The following is a 10,971-nucleotide window of genomic DNA, read 5'->3' on the forward strand; positions in this document are numbered from 1 at the left end:
ACTGCAGTACTAAAATTTAAAAATAAATTGTTATATTAGATTATATATTATTTGATTAATAAAAAAAGTGAGGCTCAAAATTGAGGGATTGGTACATACCAACTGCTCAATTTTTATTGAATCTTTTCCCTAACTTCACAATCAGAAAGACTCAATGTTTATTTGTTAATAACCGGTAAAAACATCCCAATGTGGATGCTCTTATCTCCTTTTTTTCATTAATGTTTAAATTTAAGTATAATTTAAAAGAGTTTATTTTCACTCATCGTCCTTAATATTCGAGCTTTTTATTATCATAATCCGTAAATTTTATTTCTGGCCTGTAAACCCTTAAATTTTAATTTGGCGATCACAAAAATCCTTTGACCAAAAAATAACCAAAATACCTCTAGTTAATGTGTAATTAAAAAATAATCAATCCAATCCAACTCAACACAACCAAATCTAAAACTATCTAACCAAACATAAAACCACTCAATCAAACCTAAAAATCGACATCTGCCTGCCCGCGCACACCTATTTGGAAACAAAAAAAATTGTTCATCTTCAGGCGAATCCAGATGACAAACGGATTTATTTTACTTCAATAGTTGCTAATCTATGGTTGTTAGTTATAATATTTTTTTATTGGATGTTTGTCTTTCTTAATCAAGTTTTAGTTTTTACTCTTTATGAATTTCATCGTTTAATTTCTTGATGAGAACATTTTTAGAGCGCAGATCTTAAGTGTAATTAATATAAATTTTATTCTTAATATTCTTTCAATCATATTTATTCAAAGACCAAAGAGTTAATTTTTGGTTTAAATGATCATTGAGTGAATCGGACAGATCACCAAATTGCACAGTCAAAGAGTTTTGTCAACGCGCTTGAAAATATTAGATATACAATTTATATTATTTCACTGATATTCTCTTTTTTACACTTCTTGAATGTATTAATTTATTTGATCGTTGATCAAGTTGTACTTTTATATGTCAATTCAAGACATTTTTATTAATACTAAAAAAGAATTGATTATTAATTTTTTTTAAATTCATTTGGCTCATGTTTTTTATTCAGGTATGATTTATGTTTAACTTGTGTTCTTTTGTTTAAGTTTTAAATGAACTCAACTTGTATTCGTTCGCTTAGATACTAAAATGATCTTGGTTCGAACTCATTTATTTACATGCTGAAAGAGTTCGAACTAATAAACACAAGTTCCTTTGTATTTAGCCGTTAAATGAACAAACATGAATCAAACATAGAAATTATAAACTTTAAATGAAATGATTATGAATACCTCACTCGAAACTCAAAACATATCAGAGAACATTGAGCGTTTATACAACGAGCTGAATATAAACACTTTAAATTTTGGCCCGGTTGACTTAATTTAGAGCTTTAAATGGAGATAAGAGAGTATCAAATAACTCAAATCTTAAAAGCCTGAATTTCATCAACCTTTTATTTGCAATTGTATTTTTATAATAACTTACCATCAAATCATGCCTTCCACCGGCATGCATTTTGGTTTAATAATTTTTCTAAATATTACCGGCATGCAATTATATTATAGTACATAAGATAAAGATGTTCTTACCCCTAAAAATACTGATTAATTTAACATAAGTGGGTCTGGATCATGAAGAGCGGTCCACCTTATGAAATATATAATTGGTACTTTTGCAAAATCAAATTTAATGGTATAAATAATACTTTGGACATGTTAAAAAAGATTAATTAATTAATTAATTAATTAATTAAGCTTTAGGGTCACTCAATTACAACCTTTGGTTGATGAGTATAGTCACCCAACTTTCCAAGTTGGCTCTAGTACATCACCATAAGCTTCGAATCCATTCAATTTTGCTAGCATTGCATGACTTAGCTGTGCTAAGTACGGTATTATTATTCTCATTTCTCATTTTTTATTTTTATATATATATATTAATCATTTATATTTTAGCTTGCTTTAAGGTTTAAGTTCTTAAATTGTACCAACTCTAGGCTTTATTTAATTAAAGTTATATTGATTAAATTAATTTAGTTAAGTTGGAATATTATGTTATTGGCCTTTTCACCTGTTTTAATATATCATCAAGATCAAGAAAATAAATATTTGTTGCTAATCACTAACTTTTGTCCTTTACACATAAGATGTAGGTTGCTTTCACAAGAGCATTATGTGTAAATGTCTATTAAGTTAGCAAAAATTGTACCTTTTTTTAAAATAAAAGAAACTTGGCCAAACCCATATAGAGGTCCCTGTACTTTACACTTTTTTTTCTGTAGATCCTTATACTTCATTTTTGTATTATCTGATCCCTCTACTTACCTATTTTTGATTTTCAGGTCCTTTGTGAGTTTTTTCCAGTCCCTCTACTTACAATTTTTGTTTCTTCCAGTCCCTCTACTTACAATTTTTGTTTCCTCCAGCCACACAAAAGGACCGGAAAAAACTCATAAAGGACCTGAAAATTAAAAATAGGTAAGTAGAGGGACCAAGTAATACAAAAATGAAGTATAAGGATCTACAGAAAAAAATGTGTAAAGTACAAGGACCTCTATATGGGTTAAGCCAAGAAACTTTGTATTAGTCAAGAGGAACATGATCCAAATTACATAAGATAGAGTGGGATATATATTTGTCACCCAAAATGTATATTCTATAGCTACATATGACCAAATTGATAAAATATTTCTTAAAAAATTACTACAGTTTGATATGTTAATTTTGGGATTTTTTTTTATTATATCTACATTTATATCGTTTTTCTTTCCTTAGCTTTTTTTCTTCTTCTGAGAATAAGAATAACTTCATTAAATAATAAATAATAGATGATTGATCGGCCAGTACAAATTGTTGAATGTCTTGAGGAACATATACCCTCCATGATTAACTCTCCTAAATTTTTGAAGAAGTCTTTTTTTTTTGGCATATGATGAGCTACCATATTAACCTTTCTATCAAGATAGAAAAAACCATCACAGCAACCTCCATTCACCAAGTTACAACAATCAAAAGCTATAAGACTTGCATCATTACAAGACTTGTTTTTGTTGTTGAAAATTTCCGCTATGACAATTAAATTAAAATTAACTCTAAAAGGAGTTAAATATTCTTTCGTTGCCATTGTAACATCATCTTTGATCGTTGTAGATTCACCATCCTTTCTTGGCTAGATTTAGTGTGTGTCAACAAACACCATTTAAAAAATAACGTCGTTTCCTCTTTACGGAAATGATATCGTTTCTTTTCCAACATACACAAAACATCTTTTTTACCGAATCTAAAAATTAAAGATTTAAATTTCCGAAATAGGATAATTATATAAAAAAAACACTTTTCTGTAATAAAATTCATTTGTCTTTTTTTTCTCGGGAACAAAATGGCATATGAATTTTTGAAGCCAATGTGATAGGTAATATCAAAAAATTTATATATGATGAGGAAGTCAGTCATTCTGAATGTACATGAAAATCAAGTTCATTTATATAAATTGTGTCCATTGACACAATCTAAATCAAACTCGTTTCATTTAGGGTTTAATGCAAATTAAATCGCAAATTTTATTATGATTTGCAATTATAACACGAATTTTGATACTTAACAATATCAGCAACCAATTTTCATTTTTTGAAAAATTGGTACACCGAGTTAAAAAATACTAACATGGAATACATTGGCCGGTGTACCAATTTACCAAAAAATGAAAGTGGGTTACTGATATTGTCAAATTTTAAAATTCGTGTTATATTGGAAATGATGTTAAAGTTCGTGATTTAATTTGCGACCAACCTTTTATTTTATAATAGTTATTTGTATAAAAAAATTTCCCCATTGATTTTATGTGATTTAAGTACATTATTCAAAACGTGGCACTCCACTTAACAACTTTTTCAAAATTTTCGTCCCATGGCCTAGTGCAATTTTAGGTATTTTTCCGCAAAAATGATGTCATTTTGGCCGTTTTCAATGACTAAAATGACATCGGTTAAGGCATTTGGGGTGTTATTTAAAAAAAAGTTTGTTTTAAGCCAAAAAAATAAAATATTGAAAATTTTTGTGCCAAGTTTTAAGTAATATTCTTAAATCGCAGAAGATGTTGGAGGTTGGAATTTTATGTACAAACGACCATCAGTAACACGACGGTCTTTCTGAATGTACATGAAAATCAAGTCCGTTTATTTAAAGGGCTTCTTACTCAAATAACCAACATTCATGTTTGATTTACTTTTATACCAACACATATTTGACATTTTAAAACTATCATGTAAGGGAGAAATTATTACTTTTATACCATCCATATAAATAGAACCCTAGTAACACAAATCTTCATAATTACAATTATTTTCTCTCTCCTCAAATTTCTCTTTCCTTTCTCTTTCAATTCACCTTTCACACAAATTTCAGATTTGTTCTTCGCACCAATCCGCCTCCGCCGTTTTATTTTTGCCGTTTTGCCTCCGTCGTTTCGCCTCCGTCGTTTCGCCCCCGCCGTTTCGCCTCCGCCGTTTTGCCTCCGCCGTTCCACCATCTTTCTTTTATCATTTTGATTTCAGATCTGAAGTTTTTAATTCTTTTTTTTTTCATTTTCAAATCTATAATTTGTTTATTTTACTGTTGTTTTCACCATTAAACATGTATAAAGATTATCTTTAAAGAATCTAATACTCATTTCATGTAATGTAGAATAATTTTGTGATTTTATGGAATAAAATTCTGTTATTTCTTCATTTTTCTTGTGTTTCTGCGTTTTTTTTATTCTGCAGAACGATTTATTGATGATTATTGATTGCTGAATTATTGTAATATTACAGTTTTGTTGATTTTATGTTGACTTTATGTTGATATCAACTGATTTTTTTTATTTTTACATTGACAACTAAGATAACATTGTCTGTGAAATAAACTAAAAAAATTAAATTAAATTAAATTGAGAATAGATAATGATATGTTAGCATCGGGGAAAAAGACATATAATGATGTTGCATTATTGTAATGTTACAATGTTGATATGGTGTTGATTTTCGATTGATATTTTGTTGATTTTAGCATCGGTGAAGAAGACAATAATGATGTTAAATTATTGTAATGTTACAATGTTGATCTTATGTTGATATAGTGTTGACATGGTGTTGATTTTGGTATAGGTAAAAAATAAATAATGATTCTGAATTATTATTATATTACAAATTTGAATTTATGTTGATATTATGTTGATTTTGTGTTGGTATTTTAGATTGAAAAAATAATTTATTAATCTTTGATTAATTTAATGTTGATTTTATATTAATATATATAAAAAATAAAATATATGATAAATAATAAATTTTGATTAATTATTAGCAAAAATAAAGGTAAATAAATATTAAAAATAAAAATTTGTGTTAAAAAGATTTACAAAATTAATACTATCCAGTTTATTAAATGTTGTTGATATTATGTTGATATTGTGTTGATATTAAAACTGACAAAAATGTCAACAATAAATAATGTACACATGTTGATTTTATATTGATTTTGTGTTGATTTTGAGTTGATATTTGATTAATTTTAATGACAAATAGTATACACATGTTGATTTTATGTTGATTTTGTGTTAATCTTCAATTAATTTTAGGGATATGTGCATGTTAATTTTAGGTTGATTTTAGGCTGACATCGAGTTGATTTTGCGTTGATTTTGATTAATATAGCTTAAATAATTGTACATCAATAAAATTCAACATTGATTTTATAATAAAGTTTGTACGTAGAACATAATATAAGGAGCAAAAAAACCAACCAAATTTCAAAAATGCCGAAATGAATTTAGTATATTCTAATAAAATAACACTCTAGAAAATGAAAGTTATGTTATGAATATAATGTGAATATGGTGTATGACAAAATTACCTATCCAATTAGGTGAAAAAATTTCAACCCTCCATTTTTGACATGTATGTAAATGCATTAATTACATGGTGGGTGAAATTGCCTATAAATAGGTTTCCATCCATGTAAATTTCACAATTGAAAATACTTATCAAAGAAGTAAAATTCCTCCCAAATATTTGCTCTCTTGTTGCATTATTGTGATCACTAATTATTAATTAGTTTAGTCTATAAACATTATTTATATTATCATTAAATTTATAACACGTTATCAGCACGATCGTTCTATTAGTTTACGATTCTCTAATCCAAGAAAATTCGGTAAAGTATTCCAAAGGTAAATCTCTAACTTTAATACTTGTCTAATTATTTAATTAATGGAAGGTTATACCTCCTACAAATTTTATTTACTTAATATTTAATTTATTATGTTTATATCTATGTTATTAATTTTTATATGGAAGGCTAAGCCTCCTATAAATAATCTTTTGATAATTTAATTTTAATCGTTGATGCTTGAGTGGTAATCCCCTTGCTATAAACGATTTTATTTAGTTGACACTATTAGTATAAATATAAATATTTTTATACCATAATTAAATTTAATCCATTGTTGTCCTCATCTAAATAATTTTATTCAAAAAAATATAAAATAACCTAACGGCTACATAACGGTAACAAACGGCTATATAACGGTAATAAAACGGCTATATTTTTCTCTATATATACTCACTTTACTATTTATTTTCACTACACAATTTTTCATCTCTTAATCTTCAAAAATTCAAAAATGAAGCTATTTTGGATTATTATTATTATGTTACTTAATTTAATACTCATTGGTATATTTAATCTTCCGTGGAAAGAATTTTATTTATATTTAGGTATTTTTGTATTTATTGTTCTACCTTTACTAGTTGCTGCAATAATTGTTGATTATGCATATTTATAAGCCAAAAATATGATGGTTGTACTTGTTTGTTTACTCTTGAAAATAAATGATTATTATTTCTATGTTTTTATCGCATAAATAAATATTAGTTCTAATTATATTTATTTTTCATGTGATAGTTTAATCATGTCAAACCTTACAAAGCTTGAATTTACGGCACTTGATGTATCTGGAAAAAATTATCTGTCATGGATACTAGATGCTAAAATACATCTGCAAGCCTCTGGTCATGAGGACACTATTAAAGAGGGAAATAATGCCTCTACTCAAGATCGTGCAAAAGCAATGATCTTCCTTCGCCATCATCTTGATGAAGGATTAAAAAATGAATATCTCAGTGAAGATAATCCACTTGTTCTCTGGAATAGTTTAAAAGAACGCTTCGACCATCAGAAGACTGTAATTCTTCCAAAAGCTCGTTATGACTGGATGCATTTAAGATTGCAGGATTTTAAAAGTGTTAGTGAATACAATTCTGCAATATTCCGAATTAGCTCAAAGCTAAAATTGTGTGGAGAAACAATTACTGATGAAGATTTATTAGAAAAAACATTCTCCACTTTTCATGCATCTAATGTGGTACTCCAGCAGCAGTATCGTGAGAAAGGGTTTAAGAAATATTCAGAGCTGATTTCTTGCCTTCTAGTGGCTGAGCAGAATAACGAGCTGTTAATGAAAAATCATGCGGCACGACCCACTGGTTCTGCTCCATTTCCTGAAGTAAATGCGAGCGCATATAGATCTCCTCGTGGTCGTGGTCGTGGCCGTGGTCGTGGTCGTGGTCATGGTTATGGTCGAGGTGGAAATAATTACAACCATGTCGGTTATAATAACTCCTTTAAGCATAAGAATCACCACCAGAAGTGGGATAAGAAGGAGGAGAAACAAGAAAACAGAAACAGTGGACAATACAAACATCAAGTGAAAAATGTCGATAGTAAATGTTATCGATGTGGCATGACTGGGCATTGGTCGCGTACCTGTCGTACGCCCAAACATCTTGTTGAGCTTTACCAAGCTTCCCTCAAGAAAAATGGAAAGAATATAGAAATAAATTTTGTTGCTGATGATGATTTTGACCACAGTCTAATGCATAATGACTCTATAGACATGACACATTTAGATATTTCTGATTTTCTTGAGAACAATAATAATGAAAACTAATCCAGCATGTATTGTAATGTTTTTATTATTTACTTATGTATTGTTGTGTTATTCTATAATTTCTTATGATGAATTTTTCTTTGTTTGAATTAAGAAGCATATGGATAATTCTCAGCATGTTGTTTCGTCCAAGTTCAGTAATGAAGACATATGTCTTGTGGATAGTGCGACAACCCACACTATACTCAAACACCAAAAATATTTTTCAAATCTTAAAAGATGTCAGACAAATGTCAGTACAATATCTGGTAAGGTAAAATTAATTGAAGGCTCCGGAAGAGCTACTATTCTATTACAAGGGGGAACTGTACTTACCATTAATGAAGCATTATTTTCCCCCAAGTCTCAAAGAAACTTGTTGAGTTTTAAAGATATTCGTCTGAATAAATTCCATATTGAGACAAAAAATGATGATAATATGGAATATCTTCATATTACAACAAATGTTTCAGGTAAGAAGCATGTAATTGAAAAATTACCCACATTTTCTTCTGGTTTATATTATACATATATAAATGTGGTCGAATCACATATGGCTGAAAAGAAAAAGTATTGTGATGCTTCAATACTAAAATTATGGCATGAAAGATTGGGTCATCCAGGATCAATAATGATGCGGAGAATAATTGACAGTGCACGAGGACATCCACTGAAAGGTGAGAAAATTCCCCAAGTAAGTAATATGTCATGTACAGCTTGTTCTATTGGAAAATTAATTGTGAGACCTTCATCGGCTAAAATTGAGAATGAATCACCTTTATTTCTTGAAAGAATTCAAGGTGATATATGTGGGCCAATTCATCCACCATGTGGACCATTCAGATACTTTATGGTATTGATTGACGCATCCAGCAGATGGTCACATGTTTGTTTATTATCAACTCGCAATGTTGCATTTGCAAGATTTCTTGCTCAAATTATTAAATTGCGTGTTCAATTCCCTGATTACACAATTAAAAGGGTAAGACTTGATAATGCTGGTGAATTCACATCTCAAACATTCAATGATTATTGCATGTCTGTTGGAATCACAGTTGAGCATCCTGTTGCACACGTACATACACATAATGGTTTAGCTGAATCTCTAATTAAGCGCCTTCAGCTTATTGCTAGACCATTAATGATGAGAACTAAGCTACCTATCTCTATATGGGGACATGCTATATTACATGCTGCATCATTAATTCGTGTTAGACCTAGTGCATATCATAAATACTCCCCATTACAATTAGCATTTGGTCAAGAACCAGATATTGCCCATCTTAGGGTTTTTGGTTGTGTTGTATACGTGCCAATTGCACCACCACAACGCACAAAAATGGGTCCTCAAAGAAGATTGGGAATATACGTTGGTTATGTGTCTGCATCCATAATTAGGTATCTTGAACCTTTAACAGGTGATGTTTTTACAGCACGTTTCGCCGATTGTCATTTTAATGAAGAAGAGTTCCCACCATTAGGGGGAGAAAATAAACAATCAGATAAAAATATTGCATGGTGTGAACCTTCATTATTGCATCTTGATCCTTGCACAAAACAATATGAAACAGAAGTTCAAAAGATTGTGCATTTGCAAGCTGTTGCAAATCAATTACCTGACGCATTTACAGATACAAAAAGAGTGACTAAATCATATATACCAGCAGTTAATGCCCCTGCTAGAGTTGAGATTCCAAAAGAGAATTCTGAAAATAAAGTCGCTCATGAATCAAAGACACGCCAGAAGCGTGGAAGACCGATCGGTTCAAGAAATAAAAATCCTAGGAAAAGAAAAGGAGCAGAAAATCTCGATCATGCTAGCAAAGAGAAAGGTGTTCCTGAAGAAACACAAGATAAAGAAAATACTCCAGAAGAAGAAATAAATGAGGTTAACCAAGGCAATGCCCCAGAAGAGGATATGAATGTAATTAATCAAGACAGTACCCTAGAAGAGGACACAAATGAGAATAACGAAGAAATCTCGATTAATTACAATAATACAAAGATTGTTTGGAATCGAGACACAATGGAAAATATTGACGAAATTTTCTCTTATGCTGTTGCATGTGATATCATAAATGGAAATGAGGATCCCGAACCGAGATCGGTTATTGAATGTCAAAATAGACATGATTGGGATAAATGGAAAGACGCTATGCAAGCTGAATTAGATTCTCTTAACAAGAGAAGTGTGTTTGGACCTGTTGTCCTCACACCTAAAGATGTGAACCCGGTGGGTTACAAATGGGTCTTTATACGAAAACGAAATGAGAAAAATGAAATCACAAGATATAAAGCTAGACTTGTTGCTCAAGGCTTTTCTCAAAGACCTGGAATTGATTATGATGAAACATATTCTCCTGTCATGGATGCAATTACATTTCGATATTTGATCAGTCTTGCAGTTTCTAAGAAATTAGAAATGCGTCTCATGGATGTTGTAACAGCATACTTGTATGGATCGCTAGATAGCGATATTTATATTAAGGTCCCTGAAGGATTTAAAATGCCTGAAGCATTAAATAGAAAACCCAAAGAAATGTATTCAATCAAATTGCAAAGATCTTTGTATGGGTTAAAACAATCAGGACGCATGTGGTATAATCGTTTAAGCGATTATTTGATAAATAAAGGCTATGTGAATAACCTTATTTGCCTATGTGTTTTTATCAAGAAATCAACATCCGGATTTGTGATTATAGCTGTTTATGTTGACGATTTAAATATTATTGGAACAGACAGTGAGATCAATGAAGCAAGTGTGTACTTAAAGGAAGAATTTGAAATGAAAGATCTTGGAAAAACCAAATATTGTCTTGGTTTACAAATTGAACATATGCACAATGGTGTATTAGTGCATCAGTCAAATTATATAGAAAAGATCTTAAAACGTTTTGGTATGGATAAAGCAAATCCTTTAAGTACTCCTATGGTTAATCGATCACTGAATGTTGAAACTGATCCATTTCGTCCTTGTGGAGAAAATGAGGATATTCTTGGTCCTGAAGTACCA

The 10,971-nt window shown here is 30.0% G+C and overlaps 1 protein-coding gene across 1 annotated transcript; it reads left to right on the top strand.

Annotated features, from left to right (window-relative positions):
- Positions 1-6,941: 6,941 nt before the first annotated feature.
- On the top strand, positions 6,942-7,979 carry LOC126683971 (uncharacterized). The gene has a single exon (XM_050379453.2). The coding sequence runs from the start codon at positions 6,942-6,944 to the stop codon at positions 7,977-7,979; it is 1,038 nt and encodes a 345-aa protein (XP_050235410.1).
- Positions 7,980-10,971: the final 2,992 nt, after the last annotated feature.

The sequence above is a fragment of the Mercurialis annua genome, linkage group LG1-X, assembly GCF_937616625.2.
Source record: "Mercurialis annua linkage group LG1-X, ddMerAnnu1.2, whole genome shotgun sequence".
NCBI lineage: Eukaryota > Viridiplantae > Streptophyta > Magnoliopsida > Malpighiales > Euphorbiaceae > Mercurialis > Mercurialis annua.